Source organism: Pelophylax lessonae, assembly GCF_965119305.1.
Source record: "Pelophylax lessonae genome assembly, chromosome: 11".
Classification (NCBI taxonomy): domain Eukaryota; kingdom Metazoa; phylum Chordata; class Amphibia; order Anura; family Ranidae; genus Pelophylax; species Pelophylax lessonae.
Window position 1 is genome coordinate 229964488 of NC_138778.1, and position 25362 is coordinate 229989849.

The window sequence follows — 25362 nt, forward strand, 5'->3', positions numbered from 1 at the left end:
TGTGGAAAGAACTGAAAACTGCTGTTCACAAACGCTCTCCATCCAACCTCACTGAGCTTGAGCTGTTTTGCAAGGAGGAATGGGCAAACATTTCAGTCTCTCGATGTGCAAAACTGATAGAGACATACCCCAAGCCACTTACAGCTGTAATCGCAGCAAAAGGTGGCGCTACAAAGTATTAACTTAAGGGGGCTGAATAATTTTGCATGCCCAATTTTTCAGTTTTTTATTTGTTAAAAAAGTTTGAAATATCCAATAAATTTCACTCCACTTTTTGATTGTGTCCCACTTGTTGTTGATTCTTCACAAAAAGTTTCAGTTTTATATCTTTATGTTTGAAGCCTGAAATGTGGAAAAAGGTCACAAAGTTCAAGGGGGCCGAATACTTTTGCAAGGCACTGTACATCATATATACACACAGGACAAATGGCATCAGGCTACGAAATATGTACAGTGAGGGGAAAAAAGTATTTGACCCCCTGCTGCAGGGCTATTTCCATGGAGAGAAGCAGGGCCATTTCCATGGAGAGAAGCAGGACAATTTCCATGGAGAGAAGCAGGGCCATTTCTAAGGAGAGAAGGAAGGTAATTTCCATGGAGAGAAGCAGGGCCATTTCCATGGAGAGAATCAGGGTCATTTGCAATGGAGAGAAGCAGGGCAATTTCCATGGAGAGAAGCAGGGTCATTTGCAATGGAGAGAAGCAGGGCAATTTCCATGGAGAGAAGCAGGGTCATTTGCAATGGAGAGAAGCAGGGCCATTTCCATGGAGAGAATCAGGGCCATTTCCAATGGAGAGAAGGAAGGTCATTTCCATGGAGAGAAGCAGGGCCATTTCCATGGAGAGAAGCAGGGCCATTTCCATGGAGAGAATCAGGGTCATTTCCAATGGAGAGAAGGAAGGTCATTTCCATGGAGAGAAGCAGGGTCATTTCCATGGAGAGAAGCAGGGCCATTTCCATGGAGAGAAGCAGGGCCATTTCCATGGAGAGAAGCAGGGCCATTTCCATGGAGAGAAGCAGGGCCATTTCCATGGAGAGAAGCAGGGCCATTTCCATGGAGAGAAGCAGGGCCATTTCCATGGAGAGAAGGAAGGTCATTTCCATGGAGAGAAGCAGGGTCATTTGCAATGGAGAGAAGCAGGGTCATTTCCAATGAAGAGAAGCAGGGCTATTTCCAATGAAGAGAAGCAGGGCAATTTCCATGGAGAGAAGCAGGGCCATTTCCAATGGAGAGAAGCAGGGCAATTTCCATGGAGAGGATCAGGGCCATTTCCATGGAGAGAAGGAAGGTAATTTCCATGGAGAGAAGCAGGACCATTTCCATGGAGAGAAGCAGGGCCATTTTAATGGAGAGAAGCAGGGCCATTTCCATGGAGAGAATCAGGGCCATTTCCATGGAGAGAAGCAGGGCCATTTCCATGGAGAGAAGTTGGGTCATTTCCATGGAGAGAAGCAGGGCCATTTCCATGGAGAGAAGCAGGGCTATTTCCAATGAAGAGAAGCAGGGCTATTTCCAATGAAGAGAAGCAGGACAATTTCCATGGCTAGAAGCAGGGCTATTTCCATGGAGAGAAGCAGGGTCATTTCCATGGAGAGAAGCAGGACCATTTTAATGGAGAGAACTAGGGCCATTTCCAGGGACAGAGCATTGGACCTCTGCAGGAGTTTATAAGGGATATTTGTGTCCTTGATAAATTCCCCCTTGTAGGGTGACCGACTGGTGTACAACTTTCACCATTTGATTTACTGCAGGAGGACGAAGGTTGTCGCTGGGGCCCCAGGACAACGATTGGGTCCTAAGGGTTCCCTGTGACCTGAAATTTATTTTAAGGGCTCCTCTGGGGTAAAAAGGTTGCAAAGAGCTGCTTTATAGACAGTGTGCCTGTGGGGGTACTCCGGAGCTGTTATTATGGATATGAGGCAGACAACCAGAATGAGTTAATAGAGGAGAACACAAACAAGGAAAAGATTTATAGCGGAGAACAGAAGATGAAAAGAACAGGAGGGGATGAAGAATTCACAGGGGGAGATCTAGCCGCTCCTCTAGGTTTAGTGGAGGTCTGGGGTGAGGCTGTCCATCTCCGGCCCTGTCCACCCTCTTCTAGTGAGGACAATTACCAGTGAATGATGGAAGTCTATTCTTTTATACAACGCAGAGACCACAAACAGTATGGGATTGGTAATAAAAACACCCAGAGCTGAGGGCCATAGAAGCTGGGATCCGGAGGAAACTCCATGTTTCAGCCTTCATCCTCTGGGGGTTTCAGCTTATACATCCGATATGCTATACACCCGATATGCATGAAATGTGCAGCATAATCAACTTACACACAGCTGTACCGTTTTTTTTTAAATAAAGGAAACAAACACTAATAATCACTAACAATAATTGTGATGTGTGTCTCTGGTGACACCCCAATAAAATAGCAGCAAATCTACCATTTCTGGTGTCACCACTCCTGTGAGACAAGACAGCTGAGGATTGCAGTTGGCTACAATGGACTCCTCCAGTGAGATCACCAAGTATTTGCTGCAAGGTCTCTGTCTAGAACACAAATGCACTTTGCGTGGCTGTGAAGTCCACATCCGCACCTGATGGTGCCACCAGATATCGTATCAGCCAATATAAAGTCACAGCACTCCAAATATGCCTTTCACATGTTTATTGTGAGAAAAACATCACGTAAGTCACAGACAGCCTTGCAAGGTCCTTTTCTCAAAGTCAACAGAGTCGTCACTATGATACCTTAAGGACTATGTCCCCTTGATGACCATGTCACCTTGAGGACATTATCACCTTGAGAACTATGTCCACATGTGGACTATCTAATCTTGAGGACTATGTTGCCTTCAGGATAATGTCACCTTGAGGACTATGTAAACCTGTGGACTTAATTACCCTGAGGAATATGGCAACTTGTGGACTATCCCGTCTTGAGGACTAGGTTTCCTTCAGGATTGAGTTGCCTTGAAGTCTATGGCACCCCGAGGACTATGTCAACTTGTGGATTATGTCACCTTGATGACAAGGTCATCTTGAGAATTATGTCAACACGTTGACTATCCCATCTTGAGGACTATGTTGCCTTCAGGATTATGTCGCCTTTAGGACTATGCAAATCTTTGGACTTTATCACCTTAAGGACTGTGTCAACGTGTGGACTATCTTGTCTTGAGGACTATGTTGCCTTCAGGATTATGTTGCCTTGAAGTCTATGGCACCCCGAGGACAATGTTAAGTTGTGGATTGTGTCACCTTGTGGACTTTGTCACCTTGAGGAGTATGTCAACATGTGGTCTATGTTGCCTTGAGGGCTATGTTGCCTTGAGGACTATGACACCTTGAGGACTATGTCAACTTGTGGATTGTGTCACCTTGATGACCATGCCACCTTGTGGACTATGTCACTTTGAGGAGTATGTCAACATGTGGTCTATGTCGTCTTGAGGGCTATGTTGCCTTGAGGACTATGACACCTTGAAGACTATGTCAACTTGGGGATTGTGTCACCTTGATGACCATGCCACCTTGTGGACTGTGTCACCTTGAGGAGTATGTCGACTTGTAGATTATCTCTTTTTGAGGACTATGTTGCCTTCAGGATTATGTCGTCTTGAGGACTATGCAAACCTTTGAACTTTATCACCTTAAGGACTGTGTCAACGTGTGGACTATATCGTCTTGAGGACTATGTTGCCTTCAGGATTATGTTGCTTGAAGTCTATGGCACCCCGAGGACTATGTCAACTTGTGGATTGTGTCACCTTGTGGACTATGTCACCTTGAGGAGTATGTCGACATGTGGTCTATGCGGTCTTGAGGGCTATGTTGCCTTGAGGACTATGACAACTTGTGGATTGTGTCACCTTGATGACCATGTCACCTTGTGGACTATGTCACCTTGAGGAGTATGTCAACATGTGGTCTATGTCGTCTTGAGGGCTATGTTGCCTTGAGGACTATGACACCTTGAAGACTATGTCAACTTGTGGATTGTGTCACCTTGATGACCATGCCACCTTGTGGACTGTGTCACCTTGAGGAGTATGTCAACTTGTAGATTATCTCTTTTTGAGGACTATGTTGCCTTCAGGATTATGTCGCCTTGAGGACTATGCAAACCTTTGGCCTTTATCACCTTAAGGACTGTGTCAACGTGTGGACTATCTCGTCTTGAGGACTAGGTTGCCTTCAGGATTATGTTGCCTTGAAGTCTATGGCACCCCGAGGACTATGTCAACTTGTGGATTGTGTCACCTTGTAGACTATGTCACCTTGAGGAGTATGTCATCATGTGGTCTATGCGGTCTTGAGGGCTATGTTGCCTTGAGGACTATGACACATTGAGGACTATGTCAACTTGTGGATTATGTCACCTTGATGACCATGCCACCTTGTGGACTATGTCACCTTGAGGAGTATGTCAACATGTGGTCTATGTCGTCTTGAGGGCTATGTTGCCTTGAGGACTATGACACCTTGAAGACTATGTCAACTTGTGGATTGGGTCACCTTGATGACCATGCCACCTTGTGGACTGTGTCACCTTGAGGAGTATGTCAACTTGTGGATTATCTAGTTTTGAGGACTATGTTGCCTTCAAGATTATGTTGCTTTGAGGATTATGGCACCTTGAGGACAATGTCAAATTGTGGATTATGTCACTTTAGGAAACAAGGTCAATTTGTGGACTGTGTCACCTTGAGAACTGTGTTGCCTTGAGGATTATGTCACCCTGAAGTCTATCTGATCTTGAGAACCATCTCACTTTGATGAAGGATCCCTCTGATCTCCTGAAAGGTCGGCCGTCTCTGACTTAAAGTGACATCGTTCTATAAATAAACATGTGAAATGCATATTTGGAGTGCTGAAACCTCACATCTCCTGATACGTTATCCAAAATGGTGTCATAAGAAATGTTTCCACTACAAGCAGCTAAAGTCATTTCATTTTATTCTCTTTTGTAATATACAAAGTCATTCATTAATAATAGGGAGATTCTTTACATATCTACTGTACGTGCTTCCAGGGCAATCACACCCGATGTAGATAGAACGGTTTATATTGAATTTCGCCTTCAGGAGTCAATTTACTAAAGCCCTCACTTATCATATAACAATGATATTCATGTTGTAATATTGCAGATACAGAATCCGTTGTTGCTTTGTGGTGGTCTTATCCTTTTATTCAGAATTTTCCTGACTGATCTGATTACGGTGATTATGGTAATTGTGACTGATAAGATGACCTCACCACAGCTCTCGTTATCATGACAATGGCGGCTCATCAGTACTGTCTGAACAAACGGGTGTGAGCTCCGGGGAATAGACCCTCGTAATCTGCCCTCAGCTGTGTGTCCCCCAACATAGAAGACCACCAGAAATACCCATTAACCTTTCCTGTGGGTCATCCCATTTTAAAACTAAAATTTGAAAACGTTCGACCTATCAAAATTTTAAACGAAGGTTAAAAGGTCTTCCTGGTGCCCCTTCTGTGTTGGGCGTTTGTCTGTGCCTCAGCCCCGGGTCAGACTTTTCCTGAGTCATCCCTGTCCCCCCTTTCCAGCATTGGATTGTCTTTGTTAATTGACCTAATCTAAGGTAGTGTTTATTATATAACAACAACCCCCCCCCCCTATTTAATCTTAATCCTTTTATAACTATACTGTACTATAACTTTTATTCCTATTTTCAGATACATAATAATACTGTAAAACTTTTTAGCAAGCTCCTGATGAATGGACGGAGGTCCATGAAACGCGTCGAGCCTACATTAACTCAGATGTCATATCCCTACTTTGATACATTTTAGAGACTGTGTACATACAGAAACTATGATGTCCTGTTGAATTTACCTTAATATTGAGAGATCCATGTTTGATCCATGTAACTTTGTAACGAATTGTATTGATTATAAAGTGTATATCATATGTCATTTTCCTGTAATGTATCTGTTTATGTATTTTTCCATTAAAATCCATATGCCTGGCTGACCTCATTCAAAGTCCCAATTTTTTTGGTCTCTATTTTTGCACCAGAAAAACCCATTAACCTTTCCTGTGGGTCATCCCATTTTAAAACGAAATTTGAAAACGTTCAACCTATCAAAATTTTAAACGAAGGTTGTCATACTAAAATAGACAATATAGAAGGAAATAGATGGACTAATAAAGAAAAATTAGCAATAAATGTGCAAGAATAATCAAACAGTAAGTGATGTGTTTGCTGCCATGGATTGGGGCCAGGAAAGGAAAATTACGGTAAGTATTTGATACAATTTTTCCATTTTCATGACCATTGGCAATAATACCTCAGAGCCAATGGGTGATGTCCATTTTTAATGATCAACAGGGGTGAAAAAATGTTACAAATTGGAAAACCTTTGTAGAAAATACATTTAATTGGCTTCATTTCATCTATGTTAAAATTTTGGTAAAAATTAGCAGCTTTATAGATAGGCGGAACGGTGAACTGGTGACATGGCATACAGGGCTGGCACAAGGGTTGGGTAGGAGGGATGGCTGCCCCGGGTACTGTGGTATCATGAGAGGTGGGGGGGGGGGCACAGCAAGGAGATTGATGGGGGAGTTGATTTGTGGTACAAGGAATTTGGGGGGCAGCAGGGGAAAATAATTGTTCTAGGAGAGAAAATTGGGGGTGGGGGTTGCAAGGAGTTGCGATTCAGGGTGATTTGTGTTGTGATGGGGTTGGGCGAAGAGGATTTGTGCTAGGAGTAAGGATTTGGGGGGGGGGGCGGGTTGTGCTAGAAGAAGTGATATGGTAGAGGGGGAGGAGGGTTTGTACTAGGAAAGGGGATTTGGGGGGGGGGGGGTGTGCTAGAAGAGGGGATATGGTAGAGTGAAGAGGATAATTTGTACAAGGAAAGGGGATTTGTGCTAGAGGAGATGATATGGTAGAGGGGGGGAGGAGGATTTGTACTAGGAAAGGGGATTTGTGCTAGAGGAGATGATATGGTAGAGGGGGGGAGGAGGATTTGTACTAGGAGATGGGATTTGTGCTAGGAGAGGGGATTTGGGGGGTTTGTGCTAGAAGAGGGGATATGGTAGAGTGGGGAGGAGGGTTTGTACTAGGAAAGGGGATTTGGGGGGGGGGGGTGTGCTAGAAGAGGGGATATGGTAGAGTGAAGAGGATAATTTGTACAAGGAAAGGGGATTTGTGCTAGAGGAGATGATATGGTAGAGGGGGGGAGGAGGATTTGTACTAGGAGAGGGGATTTGTGCTAGGAGAGGGGATTTGGGGGGTTTGTGCTAGAAGAGGGGATATGGTAGAGTGGGGAGGAGGGTTTGTACTAGGAAAGGGGATTTGGGGTGTGTGTGCTAGAAGAGGGGATATGGTAGAGTGGAGAGGATATTTTGTACTAGGAAAGGGGATTTGGGGGGGGGGGGGGTTGTGCTATAGGAGATGATATGGTAGAGGGGGGAGGAGAATTTGTACTAGGAGAGGGGATTTGGGGGGTTTGTGCTAGAAGAGGTGATATGGTAGAGGGGGAGCAGGATTTGTACTAGGGAAGGGGATTTGTGCTAGGAGAGGGGATATGGTGGGGGGGGGGGGGGAGGGGGAGATTTGTGCTAGAAGAAGACATTTTTTTTTGGGTGGGGGATTGTGTTAGTAGGAATGATAGGGGGGGGGGGTGTTTGAGCTGGGAGGGGGGATATTCATGCTAGGAAGGAGATTTGGAGGGGAGGGTGTGCACTCGGAGGGGAAATTTGAGGGGTGGGGGATTTGTACAAGGAGGGGTGATTTTTTTTCTTTTTTTGGGGGGGGGGGGATTTGGGGGATGGAGAGGGCAAATATTTGAACTGGGAGGGGAGATTTAGGCAGGGGGTGTGATTTGTACTGGGAGGGGAGATTTAGGCAGGGGGTGTGATTTGTACTGGTAGGAGGAGGAATTTTTGCTTAGTGGGTACAATGTCTCCTGTCAGCACTATATATAATCCTACATACACACATTATACAGAGGGCCGCCTCGGCTCATGGATTCCCCATAATAACCTTATACTCCTCTACCACATACAACCGCGGGAAGCGTCTTTTTGTGCACTTACTTGACAACTGGCGTTAGCAGGCTGTGCAGGCGGCAGTAGAGTCGCACACCCTGGAAAATGAAGAGGAGAAACAGCGGATTAAATATTTAGAATGAGAACAGCGGAGAACACAATGGGGTGTATTCTATATAACACACAATGGGGCGTATTCTATATAACACACAATGGGGCGTATTCTATATAACACACAATGGGGCGTATTCTATATAACACACAATGGGGCGTATTCTATATAACACACAATGGGGCGTATTCTATATAACACACAATGGGGCGTATTCTATATAACACACAATGGGGCGTATTCTATATAACACACAATGGGGCGTATTCTATATAACACACAATGGGGCGTATTCTATAACACACAATGGGGCGTATTCTATATAACACACAATGGGGCGTATTCTATATAACACACAATGGGGCGTATTCTATAACACACAATGGGGCGTATTCTATAACACACAATGGGGCGTATTCTATATAACACACAATGGGACGTATTCTATATAACACACAATGGGGCGTATTCTATAACACACAATGGGGCGTATTCTATATAACACACAATGGGGCGTATTCTATAACACACAATGGGGCGTATTCTATAACACACATTGGGGCGTATTCTATAACACACACAATGGGGCGTATTCTATAACACACAATGGGGCGTATTCTAGAAAACACACAATGGGGCGTATTCTATATAACACACAATGGGGCGTATTCTATAAAACACACAATGGGGCGTATTCTATAACACACAATGGGGCGTATTCTATATAACACACAATGGGGCGTATTCTATATAACACACAATGGGGCGTATTCTATAACACACAATGGGGCGTATTCTATAACACACAATGGGGCGTATTCTATATAACACACAATGGGACGTATTCTATAAAACACACAATGGGGCGTATTCTATATAACACACAATGGGGCGTATTCTATATAACACACAATGGGGCGTATTCTATATAACACACAATGGGGCGTATTCTATATAACACACAATGGGGCGTATTCTATAACACACAATGGGGCATATTCTAGAAAACACACAATGGGGCGTATTCTATATAACACACAATGGGGCGTATTCTAGAAAACACACAATGGGGCGTATTCTATATAACACACAATGGGGCGTATTCTAGAAAACACACAATGGGGCGTATTCTATATAACACACAATGGGGCGTATTCTATATAACACACAATGGGGCGTATTCTATATAACACACAATGGGGCGTATTCTATAAAACACACAATGGGGCGTATTCTATAACACACAATGGGGCGTATTCTATAAAACACACAATGGGGCGTATTCTATATAACACACAATGGGGCGTATTCTATATAACACACAATGGGGCGTATTCTATATAACACACAATGGGGCGTATTCTATATAACACACAATGGGGCGTATTCTAGAAAACACACAATGGGGCGTATTCTATAACACACAATGGGGCGTATTCTATATAACACACAATGGGGCGTATTCTATATAACACACAATGGGGCGTATTCTATAAAACACACAATGGGGCGTATTCTATAACACACAATGGGGCGTATTCTATAACACACAATGGGGCGTATTCTATAAAACACACAATGGGGCGTATTCTATATAACACACAATGGGGCGTATTCTATATAACACACAATGGGGCGTATTCTATAACACACAATGGGGCGTATTCTATAACACACAATGGGGCGTATTCTATAACACACATTGGGGCGTATTCTATAACACACATTGGGGCGTATTCTATAACACACATTGGGGCGTATTCTATATAACACACAATGGGGCGTATTCTATATAACACACAATGGGGCGTATTCTATATAACACACAATGGGGCGTATTCTATATAACACACAATGGGGCGTATTCTATAACACACAATGGGGCGTATTCTATAACACACAATGGGGCATATTCTAGAAAACACACAATGGGGCGTATTCTATATAACACACAATGGGGCGTATTCTAGAAAACACACAATGGGGCGTATTCTATATAACACACAATGGGGCGTATTCTAGAAAACACACAATGGGGCGTATTCTATAACACACAATGGGGCGTATTCTATATAACACACAATGGGGCGTATTCTATATAACACACAATGGGGCGTATTCTATAAAACACACAATGGGGCGTATTCTATAACACACAATGGGGCGTATTCTATAAAACACACAATGGGGCGTATTCTATATAACACACAATGGGGCGTATTCTATATAACACACAATGGGGCGTATTCTATATAACACACAATGGGGCGTATTCTAGAAAACACACAATGGGGCGTATTCTATAACACACAATGGGGCGTATTCTATATAACACACAATGGGGCGTATTCTATATAACACACAATGGGGCGTATTCTATAAAACACACAATGGGGCGTATTCTATAACACACAATGGGGCGTATTCTATAAAACACACAATGGGGCGTATTCTATATAACACACAATGGGGCGTATTCTATATAACACACAATGGGGCGTATTCTATAACACACAATGGGGCGTATTCTATAAAACACACAATGGGGCGTATTCTATATAACACACAATGGGGCGTATTCTATATAACACACAATGGGGCGTATTCTATAACACACAATGGGGCGTATTCTATAAAACACACAATGGGGCGTATTCTATATAACACACAATGGGGCGTATTCTATATAACACACAATGGGGCGTATTCTATAACACACAATGGGGCGTATTCTATAACACACAATGGGGCGTATTCTATATAACACACAATGGGGCGTATTCTATATAACACACAATGGGGCGTATTCTATATAACACACAATGGGGCGTATTCTATAACACACAATGGGGCGTATTCTATAACACACAATGGGGCGTATTCTATAACACACAATGGGGCGTATTCTATAACACACATTGGGGCGTATTCTATATAACACACAATGGGGCGTATTCTATATAACACACAATGGGGCGTATTCTATAAAACACACAATGGGGCGTATTCTATAACACACAATGGGGCGTATTCTATAACACACAATGGGGCGTATTCTATAACACACATTGGGGCGTATTCTATAACACACATTGGGGCGTATTCTATATAACACACAATGGGGCGTATTCTATATAACACACAATGGGGCGTATTCTATATAACACACAATGGGGCGTATTCTATATAACACACAATGGGGCGTATTCTATAAAACACACAATGGGGCGTATTCTATATAACACACAATGGGGCGTATTCTATAACACACAATGGGGCGTATTCTATATAACACACAATGGGGCGTATTCTATAAAACACAACAGGAGCCGTGGCGCAGTACATGTCAGCTATTCGCGAGTCATCTGATGGATGGATTTAAATACATCAAAGCAATAAATGAGATGAAGTCACATAAAATGTTTAGATGAACCTCGGGGGATGGGGGGGTATACCGGTGAGCACCCGGTCACATCTGTACTTCCCAATCTACTGGAGCACTCAGTCCAATCAGCTAATGGCAGTATGACCAACACCGGGAGCCATAAATATTGACCTGCCACATGCTATGCATTGTGGGAAATATTACGGAGTGTCTGGCACATGCTGGGGATGCAACCAGAGGGGGGGGGGGGGGGGGATCTCTGGTGGGTCCTCAGCTCCACACACATTTCCAGGGGTCCCACCCTGCCACATGGATCATTGATAAGATCACAGGTGCGAGAACAGGAACTTCGGCAAGAAGTTCTCATCTGCCAACTCCCCCTATAAATCAAATATACTGGATGGATGGATGGATGGATGGATGGATGGATGGATGGATGGACGGATGAGTAAAGCGGGATGAATGATTGGTTAGTGATGGTGCCGGGCTGCAGGTTATGGGGTCTCACCTTTGACATGATGTCCTCCAGCTCGCTTCTGGCTTTGTACGTCCCATCGTCGTATCTGAAGCGATACAGAACTTGCTCGTTCTTAAATTGGTGCTTGTCTGAAACTAAGGAAACCGGAGATTAATTAATGATGGGGATCAACCACAGGTAATGGCTCTACAGGTAAGGACTACACAGGTACTGCACACAGGTAATGGCTCTACAGGTAATGACCCCACAGATACTGAACACAGGTAATGATTCTGTAGGTATGGACTATGGAGGTAATGACCCAACAGATATTGACCTCACAGGTACTGCACACAGGTAATGATTCTGTAGGTAATGGCTTCACAGGTATTGACCTCACAGGTAATGATTCTGTAGGTATGGACTATGGAGGAAACGACTCTACAGGTAATGAGCCCACAGGTAGTGACTCTATAGGTATATGATCCCACAGGTACAGTCCACAGGTAACGACTCTACAGGCCATGACCTACCAGGTAATGACTCTACAAGTAATGAACCACCAGGTATTTGATGCTACAGGCAGTGACCCCACAGGTAATGACTCTAAAGGTAATAACTCTATAGGTAATGGCTCCACAGGTACAGTCCACAGGCAATGACTCCATAAGTATTGACTCCACAAGTAATGGCTCTACAGGTAAGGACTACACAGGAAATGAGCCCACAGGTAATGACTATATAGGTAATGGTTCCACAGGTAATGACCCCACAGATACTGAACACAGGTAATGATTCTGTAGGTATGGACTATGGAGGTAATGACTCTACAGGTAATGACCCCACAGATATTGACCTCACAGGTAATGACCCCACAGATATTGACCTCACAGGTAATGACCCCACAGGTACTGCACACAGGTAATGATTCTGTAGGTAATGACTTCACAGGTATTGACCTCACAGGTAATGATTCTGTAGGTATGGACTATGGAGGTAAAGACCCTACAGGTAATGAGCCCACAGGTAACAACTCTACAGGTAATGACCCCACAGGTAGTGACTCTATAGGTAAATGATCCCACAGGTACAGTCCACAGGTAACGACTCTACAGGCCATGACCCACCAGGTAAGGACTCTACAAGTAATGAATCACCAGGTATTTGATGCTACAGGCAATGACCCCACAGGTAATGACTCTTTAGGTAAACTCTATAAGTAATGACCCCACAGGTACAGTCCACAGGTAATGAAACCCCAGGTAATGACTCTATAGATAATGATGCTCTAGTTAATAATGACTCTACAGGTAATTACTCAACAGGTAATGACCCCACAGGTACAGTCCACAGCTAATGACTCCATAAGTATTGACTCCACAGGTAATGACTCTACAGGCAATAATCCAACAGGTATTGACTCTACAGGTAAGGACTCTATAATCACACCACATAAAATGACTCTATGGCTGGCCATGCATGTCCAATTTCCTTTTACAATTTTTCCTTAGATTTTCCAAAAAAACATAATAGGAGGTCAAACTAAACAACTTTCAATTGTATCTAATTAGGCCGGCCCTTACGCTACATAGGTTAAGGTAAATCTAAAGGAAAATTGTACAAGGGAATTGAACATGTATGGCCAGCCTATAGGTAATGGCACCACAGGTAACGGCTCTATGGATAATGACCCCACAGGTACAGTCTACAAGTAATGACCCCACAGGTACAGTCTACAGGTAACGACCCCACAGGTACATTCTACAGATAACGACCCCACAGGTACAGTCTACACATAACGACCCCACAGGTACATTCTACAGATAACGACCCCACAGGTACATTCTACAGATAACGACCCCACAGGTACAGTCTACAGATAACGACCCCACAGGTACAGTCTACAGATAACGACCCCACAGGTACATTCTACAGATAACGACCCCACAGGTACATTCTACAGATAACGACCCCACAGGTACAGTCTACAGATAACGACCCCACAGGTACATTCTACAGATAACGACCCCACAGGTACATTCTACAGATAACGACCCCACAGGTACAGTCTACAGGGAATGACCCCACAGGTACAGTCTAAAGGTAATGACCCCACAGGTACAGTCTACAGGTAATGACCCCACAGATACAGTCTACAGGGAATGACCCCACAGGTACAGTCTACAGGGAATGACCCCACAGGTACAGTCTACAGGTAATGACCCCACAGGTACAGTCTACAGGTAATGACCCCACAGATACAGTCTACAGGGAATGACCCCACAGGTACAGTCTACAGGGAATGACCCCACAGGTACAGTCTACAGGTAATGACCCCACAGGTACAGTCTACAGGGAATGACCCCACAGGTACAGTCTACAGGTAATGACCCCACAGGTACAGTCTACAGGGAATGACCTCACAGGTACAGTCTACAGGTAATGACCCCACAGATACAGTCTACAGGGAATGACCCCACAGGTACATTCTACAGGTAACGACTCCACAGGTACAGTCTACAGGTAATGACCCCACAGATACAGTCTACAGGGAATGACCCCACAGGTACAGTCTACAGGTAATGACTCCACAGATACAGTCTACAGGTAATGACCCCACAGGTACAGTCTACAGGTAATGACCCCACAGGTACAGTCTACAGGGAATGACCTCACAGGTACAGTCTACAGGTAATGACCCCACAGGTACAGTCTACAGGTAATGACCCCACAGGTACAGTCTACAGGGAATGACCTCACAGGTACAGTCTACAGGTAACGACCTCACAGGTACAGTCTACAGGTAATGACTCCACAGATACAGTCTACAGGTAATGACCCCACAGGTACAGTCTACAGGGAATGACCTCACAGGTACAGTCTACAGGGAATGACCTCACAGGTACATTCTTCAGGTAATGACCTCACAGGTACATTCTACAGGTAATGACTCCACAGATACAGTCTACAGGTAATGACCTCACAGGTACAGTCTACAGGTAATGACCCCACAGGTACAGTCTACAGGTAATGACCTCACAGGTACAGTCTACAGGTAATGACCTCACAGGTACAGTCTACAGGTAATGACCTCACAGGTACATTCTACAGGTAATGACTCCACAGATACAGTCTACAGGGAATGACCCCACAGGTACAGTCTACAGGTAACGACCCCACAGGTACAGTCTACAGGGAATGACCCCACAGGTACATTCTACAGGGAATGACCCCACAGGTACAGTCTACAGGGAATGACCCCACAGATACAGTCTACAGGTAATGACCTCACAGGTACATTCTACAGGTAATGACTCCACAGGTACAGTCTACAGGTAACGACCCCACAGGTACAGTCTACAGGGAATGACCCCACAGGTACAGTCTACAGGTAATGACCCCACAGGTACAGTCTACAGGTAATGACCTCACAGGCATATTCTACAGGTAATGACCCCACACCATACTGTTACAATGTTACAACGCGAAGAGCCGTTACTGGATGTACAGGTTACAAAGTACAAACTGTGACAACCATATAAAATGATTTCCTTTTTGGCTTCCTGTTGCATCTACAGGACAGGAAGTGAAGGGAAATCTCCCCAATGGGACGCACAAAGCTGGAAATAAACGGGGGAAGGGTTTTACCTATTTCCTGTTCTACCTGATATTATATAAAAGATTTACAATAATGTCCTCCTCTCTTCATCTTCTACATGTAAAGGAGCCGTCCAAGTAAAACAAATATTTCCATGAATCATATAAATGTAACTAATAATGAATCTGATATTAATATTGATCTGGGTAAAGGTTTCATTGATCAGATGTGAGGGGGATTGGAATGCAGAATGGATATAAAGGGGGGACACCCCAGAGAACAAAGGGCCGCCCCCAGCTATCTGAATGGATTTCTTCCCATCCACATTTATAAACGGCTTCTTACCTTTTTACATGTTTTTTTTTTTTTTTAAACCCCATAAGTGGAAAAAAAAAATCCTACTTAGTGTTCCCCGTCTTTATTAAGTCAAGGAGGGGGCTGGGAAGTTCTATATACTATAATTAACCCTGTGTGTACTGAGCTGCCAGATCTCATTATCAGTTCTCTACTTACTATGATTAACCCTGTGTGTGTACTGAGCTGTCAGATCTCATTATCAGTTCTCTATTTACTATAGTTAACCCTGTGTGTGCTGAGCTGTCAGATCTCATTATCAGTTTTCTACTTACTAAAATTAACCCTGTGTGTGTACTGAGCTGTCAGATCTCATTATCAGTTCTCTATTTACTATAGTTAACCCTGTGTGTACTGAGCTGTCAGATTTCATTATCAGTTCTCTATTTACTATAATTAACCCTGTGTGTGCACTGAGCTGCCAGATCACATTATCAGTTCTCTACTTACTATGATTAACCCTGTGTGTGTACTGAGCTGCCAGATCTCATTATCAGTTCTCTATTTACTATAGTTAACCCTGTGTGTGCTGAGCTGTCAGATCTCATTATCAGTTCTCTATTTACTATAATTAACCCTGTGTGTACTGAGCTGCCAGATCACATTATCAGTTCTCTATTTACTATAGTTAACCCTGTGTGTACTGAGCTGTCAGATCTCATTATCAGTTCTTGACTTACTATAGTTAACCCTATTTGTGTACTGAGCTGTCAGATCTCATTATCAGTTCTCTACTTACTATAATTAACCCTGTGTGTGCACTAAGCTGTCAGATCTCATTATCGGTTTTCTACTTACTATAATTAACCCTGTGTGTACTGAGCTGTCAGATCTCATTATCAGTTCTCTATTTACTATAATTAACCCTGTGTGTGCTGAGCTGTCAGATCTCATCATCCGTTCTCTACTTACTATAATTAACTCTGTGTGTACTGAGCTGTCAGATCTCATTATCAGTTCTCTATTTACTATAATTAACCCTGTGTGTATTGAGCTGTCAGATCTCATCATCAGTTCTCTACTTACTATAATTAACCATGTGTGTACTGAGCTGCCAGATCTCATCATCAGTTCTCTACTTACTATAGTTAACCCTGTGTGTGTTCTGAGCCTTCAGATCTCATTATCAGTTGTGAACTAGATGTACAGGAATATCTGTCCTAAAAAAGGGTTAAAGATCTCATGGTTAGGGGATTGCTGATGCATTTCAGTCCCGTCTGTCCCCGAAATGTCCCTAAATCAGCACAATGCAGATGATTCTGAACAATCCAGGCTGCCTATGGAGTCCTATGTGTAAAGCTGCTCCAAAGGGAAGAGATATTTTGGAATGATTTGTAGGTATGCAGTGTGTATGGGAACACATAACACACACACAGTGCCAGGGGTTCTCAGATGTGTTTGCAGAGGTGGAAATACAAGACACAATGTATATAGAGGATATATATGAATGTCTGTGTGCCCGGTACTGAGAGCTGTAGGGGGCGCCGTCTCTCTTGATGCGGATGAGTGGCACAACCAGATGATAAAATGTCTCAGTGCAGATAAATAATTTACTCGACAGGCAGCAAACAAAGAAGTCAGAGAGATTTCACAATAGATTTCACAAGACCGAGCAGCTGACAGGGGAGGAAAATTCTTCGACCGCAGCAGTCTCAGCCTTCAATGCAATTAGATCTGGTCTGACTCCATGTGGATCCAACAGGCCAGATCACAGGAGACTCAGCCCTCCATACAATCAGATCTGGTCTGACTCCATTTGGACCCAACAGGCCAGATCACAGCGGGCTCATCCCTCCATACAATTAGATCTGGTCTGACTCCATGTGGATCCAACAGGCCAGATCACAGGAGACTCACCCCTTAATACAATCGGATCAGCTCTGACTCCATGTGGACCCAACAGGCCAGATCACAGGAGACATAGCCCTCCATACAATCAGATCTGGTCTGACTCCATTTGGAACCAACAGGCCAGATCACAGATGACTCAGCCCTCAATACAATCAGATCTGGTCTGACTCCAAGTGGATCCAACAGGTCAGATCTCTGGCCCAACTGGGGATCAATTCTGGGAAATTCTCAGTCTGTAATGGAGCAGGAGGGCGCTACAGCAATCTACAATTCCCTCCCTGCCGGGCCTCCTTCTGCATCTTCAAATTGCAAAGTACATTATCGGATTCCCCCATTATGGCCCTGCGTACACAGACAGATCACTGAAATCCCAAGCAGTGTTGCTAAGTATTCTGCTGGACTACAAAACTCCTCCTTCCCATGTTAAGGAGAAGAAGAGATTTGAGAGGTGTCCTGTAGTCCAGCAGAAGAAAACCGGACAGGGCTGATACCACTGCTTGACTGCCAGAGCAGAAAATGTCAGTTGATCCTGCCAGATATCCAATGAGCTCCTAACTTCCTGTAGTGAGCTGACAACGCTGCCTCTGCTGCACTGCAGTGTTGTCAGCCCTGCACAGTTCTCCACTGCCAGACTACAGAGCACCTCCACTATATTTCATTTAGATAATGACTTGGGGGAGGTGTTCTGTAGTCCGGCAGATGGGAACTTAGGCGGGGCTAACAACACTGCTTGGGATTTCAGTGCAGCAGAGGCAGCATTGTCAGCTCACTACAGGAAGTCAGGAGCTCACTGGATATCTGGCAGGATCAACTGACATTTTCTGCTCTTCCAGTCAAGCAGTGGTATCAGCCCTGTCCGGTTTTCTTCTGCTGGACCACAGGACACCCCCCCCTCTCATGCTCTGCTGCACTGCAATCCCAAGCGGTGTTGTCAGCCCCGCCGAGTTGCGTGCACAGCCATAGATTTCAGATTTATCTCCATCAGCAACAACTGGATGAAGAAGAGTTCCAGAATGAACATGAATAGCTGTGAGCGTAATACAAAGCGAATGGTAAAATGAATAAATAAAATAAATAAATAATAATAAATAAAATGAATAAATAAAATAAATAAATAATAAAAAAAATAATAAATAAAATGAATAAATAAAATAAATAAATAGTAATAATAAATAAATAATAAAATAAATAAATAAAATGAATAATATGAGTAGGGGGTGAGACCGCGCCCTCCATACGGTATACAATGTCTGCGTTGTCGCTGCGCGCCGTGTATAGGAACGAAGGAGAGGAAACGCAGTGAATAGAAGATGCCAGGATTTCCCCTGGATGAAGGATGTTTACATTGCTGTGTGTTTGTATTTATAGCGTCCGTCTAGACAACAGCCGGCTCCCTCCAGAAGTTCATGTTTATGTCTCTATACAGTGCAAATATCTCCGATATCACCCATCGTATGGGGGGCGCCGCGCGTCTACAATAACCGTCTCACGCAGGGGGATAACAAGGACATCCCACCCCTGACAATGGACATCTCACCAACATACAGGAGAGGTATGAAGATATGATTGTGGTCATTAGCCCAACCCAACCCATTTGGCTCCACTAAAGCTGGCCACAGACACAGTATCTCACAAAAGTAAGTACACCCCTCACATTTTTGTAAATATTTTATTCTATCTTCTCATGTGACAACACTGAAGAAATGAGACTTTGCTACAATGTAAAGTAGTGAGTGTACAGCTTGTATAACAGTGTAAATTTACTGTCCCCTCAAAATAACTCAACACACAGCCATTAATGTCTTTTTTTCAGATCCTCAGAGAGTTCTTTGCCATGAGGTGCCATGTGGAACTTCCAGTGACCATTATAAGAGAGTGAGAGCGATAACACCAAATATAACACACCTCCTCCCCATTCACACCTGAGACCTTGTAACACTAACGAGTCACATGACACCGGGGAGGGAAAATGGCTAATTGCGCCCAACTTGGACATTTTCACTTAGGGGTGTCCTCACTTTTGTTGCCAGCGGTTTAGACATTAATGGCTGTGTGTTGAGTTATTTTGAGGGGACAGCAAATTTACACTGTTATACAAGCTGTACACTCACTACTTTACATTGTAGCAAAGTGTCATTTCTTCAGTGTTGTCACATGAAAAGATAGAATAAAATATTTACAGAAATTTGAGGGGTGTACTTACTTTTGGTTGATACTGTAGATTGAAATACGGCTGCCTGAATTTCGACCCATCTATGGCTGTTCCCACGTCTGAGAAGTCCATCTGATGATCAACTTCTCATGAACAGGCTTGTTGGAACATTTGTGTTGGATCAGGATTCCTCTATCTATACTGCTCCTGTATGGATGGGGGAATCCCATCTATGGCCAGCATAAGGACCTCAAGTCTATTGGTAGAGGGACGCATCCAACGCCTCCCCTCCACCTAGTCTTGCATATAACAGCCAGCAGAGCAGATTCACCCATTCATACTGGTAATGTGGAAAGAAAAATCCATGTGTGTCACCGGCCACTTTATTAGGTACACCTTGCTATTAGCGGGTTGGACCCCCTTTTGCCCTCATTCTTGGTGGCATAGATACAACAAGGTGTTGGAAACGTTCCTCAGAGATTTTGCTCCATAGTGACATGATGCCAATCTCACATTCCACCACATCCCAAAGGTGCTCTATTGGATGAGATGTGGTGAGTGTGGAGGCCATTGGAGGACGGTGAACTCATTGTCATGGTGAAGAAACCAGTGGTGAGATGATTGGAGCTTTGTGACATGGTGCATTATCCTGCTGGAAGGAGCCATCAGAAGATGGGGACACTGTAGTCATAAAGGGATGGACATGGTCAGCAAAAATACTCAGGTAGGCCGTGGCGTTTAAATAATGCTCAATTGGTACTAAGGAGTCCAAAGTGTGCCAAGACCCCCCCACCCCATTACACCACCACCACCAGCCTGAACCTTTACCCCCTCCCCCCTCTCCTCCACACCATTACACCACCACCACCAGCCTGAACCTTTACCCCCTCCCCCCTCCTCCTCCACACCATTACACCACCACCAGCCAGAACCATTACCCCCCTCTCCTTCCCCCACACCAATACACCACCACCACCAGCCTGAACCTTACCCCCCCCCCCCACCATTACACCACCATCACCAGCCTGAACCGTTACCCCCCTCTCCTTCCCCCACACCAATACACCACCACCACCAGCCTGAACCTTTACCCCCTCCCCCCCCCTCCTCCACACCATTACACCACCACCACCAGCCTGAACCTTTACCCCCTCCCCCCCCCCTCCTCCACACCATTACACCACCACCACCAGCCAGAACCATTACCCCCCTCTCCTTCCCCCACACCAATACACCACCACCACCAGCCTGAACCTTACCCCCCCCCCCACCATTACACCACCATCACCAGCCTGAACCTTACCCCCCCCCACCATTACACCACCATCACCAGCCTGAACCTTACCCCCCCCCCCCCCCCCACCATTACACCACCATCACCAGCCTGAACCGTTAACCCACTCCCCCACACCATTACACCACCACCAGCCTGAACCATTACCCCCTCCTCCCCCAAACCATTACACCTCCAGCCTGAACCGTTACCCCCCCCCCCCCACATCATTACACCACCACCACCAGCCTGAACCGTTACCCCCCCCTCCTCCCCCCACACCATTACACCACCACCACCAGCCTGAACCGTTACCCCCCCCCCCCCCCACTCCATTACACCACCACCACCAGCCTGAACCGTTACCCCCCCCCCCACACCATTACATCATCACCAGCCTGAACCGTTACCCCCCCCCACTCCCCCCACACCATTGCACCCCCACCTTCAGCCTGAACCGTCCCCCCCCCCCCTCCTCCTCCCCCACACCATTACACCACCACCAGCCTGAACCGGTGATACAAGGCAGGATGGTTCCACCACAATTAGATGCCTAAAGGCATTGAGTTGCTGCGATGTGATTGGCTGATTAGCAATTTGTGTTATCAAGCAATTGAACAGGTGTACCTAGAAAAGTGGCCGGTGAGTCTAGGTAGCCTCAGTATGGAAGGTTTAGAACTTTAGAAGTTTAAACCATTCTCTACTCCAGCGGTCTTCAAACTATGGTCCTCCAGTTGTTCAGGAACTACAATTCCCATCAAGCCTGGTCATGTCTGTGAACGTCAGAGTTTTACAATGCTTCATGGGATGTGTAGTTCCCCAACAGCTGGAGGGCCGTAGTTTGAGGATCCCTACTCTACTCCATCCACAGTTTAAAAAAAGTGTTGGCTTTTGACCTCCATTCATGATACATGCTGATTAGCTGGAAGACAGAACTTTGGGGTGTAGAGTCCCGGAGAACTCACCATGGTGGATGATGCCGTTCTCCAGCAGAGCTTGGCCCAGGTTGACCCCTTCCTCCGGCTTGCCGATCTCTCCGTTCTCCATCAGCCAGGAGACCAATTCACTGCGGGGACACAGAATGTGACAAGTTACAGGCAGGAAATGTATTCCTTCATTAGACTGGTTCTCCATGAAGTATAATGTTAGGAAGTGACCAGAGTGGATGCATAGGACAGAGTGACCTGGGGGGGCCCATAAGATTACAGGGCCCATATTACATAGGCTCGCTATGACCTACAATGGAGCAGTGGTTGTATCTTCCTATTGGTGACTTATTATGGATATATTAAGGTTGGCCTTCCATTGGGACACAAGGTCGGCCTTCCATTGGGACACAAGGTCGGCCTTCCATTGGGACACAAGGTTGGCCTTCCATTGGGACACAAGGTCGGCCTTCCATTGGGACACAAGGTTGACCTGCCATTGGGACACAAGGTAGACCTGCCATTGGGACACAAGGTTGACCTGCCATTGGGACACAAGGTTGAACTGCCATTGGGACACAAGGTTGGCCTTCCATTGGGACACAAGGTTGACCTGTCATTGGGACACAAGGTTGGCCTTCCATTGGGACACAAGGTTGGCCTTCCATTGGGACACAAGGTTGGCCTTCCATTGGGACACAAGATTGACCTGCCATTGGGACACAAGGTTGACCTGCCATTGGGACACAAGGTTGGCCTTCCGTTGGCACACAATAAGAAATAATGACAATTTCCTGTGCCACCCCTTCATTGAAGATAAAAGGATCTTCATTCTCTGATACAAATCCAGAAATTGTTCTGTCTCGTCAGTAAAGTGTCAGTAAAAAGACTGTGAACATTCGTGTCTGTGATGTTTCCCCGGCTCTGGCCCCCCTCTTCCAGTTGCCTGTGAACCATATGTGTCTCTGGAGGACTTTTTGATCCCCTTAGCAAAGATGAACAGACTTCGCTTTGTGGTTTCATTATTTCCCAGGATCCCGTCCATGGATGACAACTAAGTCTTATTTCATGTAGACTACAGTATATGTGAGGAACATGTATGTATCACCCTTAGGGGCCCCTCATGTCCTACACATAAAGGGCCCATCATATTCTATAAACCAGGTGCTCATTATAGCCTATGCATTAGGAGCCCATCATAGCCTATAAACCAGGTGCCCATCATATACTACACATTAGGGGCCCATCATATCCTATAAACCAAATTCCCATCATATAGTATACATTAGGAGCCCATTATATACTACACATTAGAGGCCCATCATATTTTACACATTAGGGGCCCATCATATTTTACACATTAGGGGCACATCATATCCTATAAACCATGTGCCCATCATATATTACACATAACGGGGCCCATCATAGCCTATAAACCAGGTGCCATCATATACTACACATTAGGGGCCCATCATTTACTACACATTAGGGGCCTATCATATCTTATAAACCAGGTGCCAATAATATACTACACATTAGGGGCCCATCATATACTCTACATTAGGGGCCTATCATATTCTATAAACCAGGTGCCCATCATATCCTACACATTAGGGGCCCATCATATCCTACACAATAGAGGCCCATCATATCCTATAAATCAGGTGCCCATCTTATACTACCCATTAGGGGTCTATGATAGCCTATAAATCCAGTGCCCATCGTATACTACACATTAGAGGCCCATCATATCCTATAAAACAGGTGCCCAGCATACGTTACACATTAGGGGCTCAGCATATCCTATAAATCAGGTGCCCATCCTACACTACACATTAGGGGCCCTTCATACACTACACATTAGGGGCCCATCATACACTACACATTAGGGGCCCATCATATGCTATAAATCAGGTGCCCTTTCTCGACTAAACATTAGGGGCCTCTCATATCCGATAAATCAGGTGCCCAGCATATGCTACACATTAGGGGCCCATCATATCCTATAAATCAGGTGCCCATCATATTCTATAAATCAAGTGCCCATCATATTCTATAAATCAGGTGCCCATCATATCCTATAAATCAGGTGCCCATCATATCCTATAAATCAGGTGCCCATCATATCCTATAAATCAGGTGCCCATCATATTCTATAAATCAGGTGACCAGCACATCCTATACATCAGCTTATGTTCACATATCCAATCGCACTGGGCACTGATTGAAGTGAGACTCTGTGGTGTATTAGGATACGTGGCAAGTTTTTTTGTTAGTTATTTTGTGACTCTGGTGCAGACAGCATACCATCAGAATCATACATCACCGAGTTCAGCAAGGATAAAGACTGCCTAAAACAGGGGACTCCAAACTTTCTAAGCAAAGGGCCAGTTCAGGCATACGGGGACCGGACTATGGCCAGTGGGAGTAGAAAATTCCCTAACATCAGTACTGCATGTTTGGTTTTAATTGCCCCATTGTTGTGTGAGTAGGGGGAACGGTGCCCTCTAACATTGGTGTCAGTTAAGGGAACAGTGCCCCAAGGGCCAGATAAAGGCAAGCAAAGGGCCACATCTGCCCGTCGGGCCACAGTTTGGAGATCACTGGCCTATACAATTAGTGTACCTTAAAGCAAATTTCCCATACTGCAAGTGGAAGGTCTCTTGTCTAGAGTAAAGAGGCTGGAGCGATAGGGTGGAAGCTCTCCCATCTAAAGTTGGTGGAGTGATAGGGTGGAAGCTCTCCCATCTAAAGATGGTGGAGTGATAGGGTGGAAGCTCTATCGACTAAAGATGGTGGAGTGATAGAGTGGGGGCTCTTTCATTTAAAGATGGTGTGGAAGTTCTCTCGTCTAAAGATGGTGGAGTTATTGGATGGAAGTACTCTCGTTTAGAATAAAGATGGTGGAATGAAAGGGTGGAAGTTCTAGTCTAGAGTAAAGATGGTGAAGTGAGAAGGTGGAAGTTCTTTGGTTTAGAGTAAAGATGGTGGAGTAATAGGGTGGAGGTTATCTTTTCTATAGTTAACATGGTGTAGTGCTAGGGTGGAAATTCTCTCCTCTAGAGTAAAGATGGAGTGAAAGGGTGGAAGCTCTCTCGTCTAGAGTAAATATGGTAGAGTGATAGGGAGGAAGTTCTCTCGTCTAGAGTAAAGATGGTGGAGTGATAGGGTGGAAGTTCTCTCGTCTAGAGTAAAGATGGTGGAGTGATAGGGTGAAAGTTCTCTCGTCTAGACT

The 25362-nt window shown here is 44.8% G+C and overlaps 1 protein-coding gene across 1 annotated transcript in view; it reads right to left on the bottom strand.

The window, feature by feature from the left end:
• PREX1 (phosphatidylinositol-3,4,5-trisphosphate dependent Rac exchange factor 1) overlaps positions 1 to 25362 on the bottom strand; it is a 362103-nt gene that overhangs the window by 123239 nt on the left and 213502 nt on the right. The window contains exons 11-13 of the mRNA XM_082271747.1: positions 22167 to 22267; positions 12025 to 12128; positions 8068 to 8117 (exon numbers count right to left, since the gene is read on the bottom strand). Coding sequence (XP_082127873.1) covers positions 8068 to 8117; positions 12025 to 12128; positions 22167 to 22267 — 255 coding nt within the window. The remainder of the gene's footprint in view (positions 1 to 8067; positions 8118 to 12024; positions 12129 to 22166; positions 22268 to 25362) is intronic.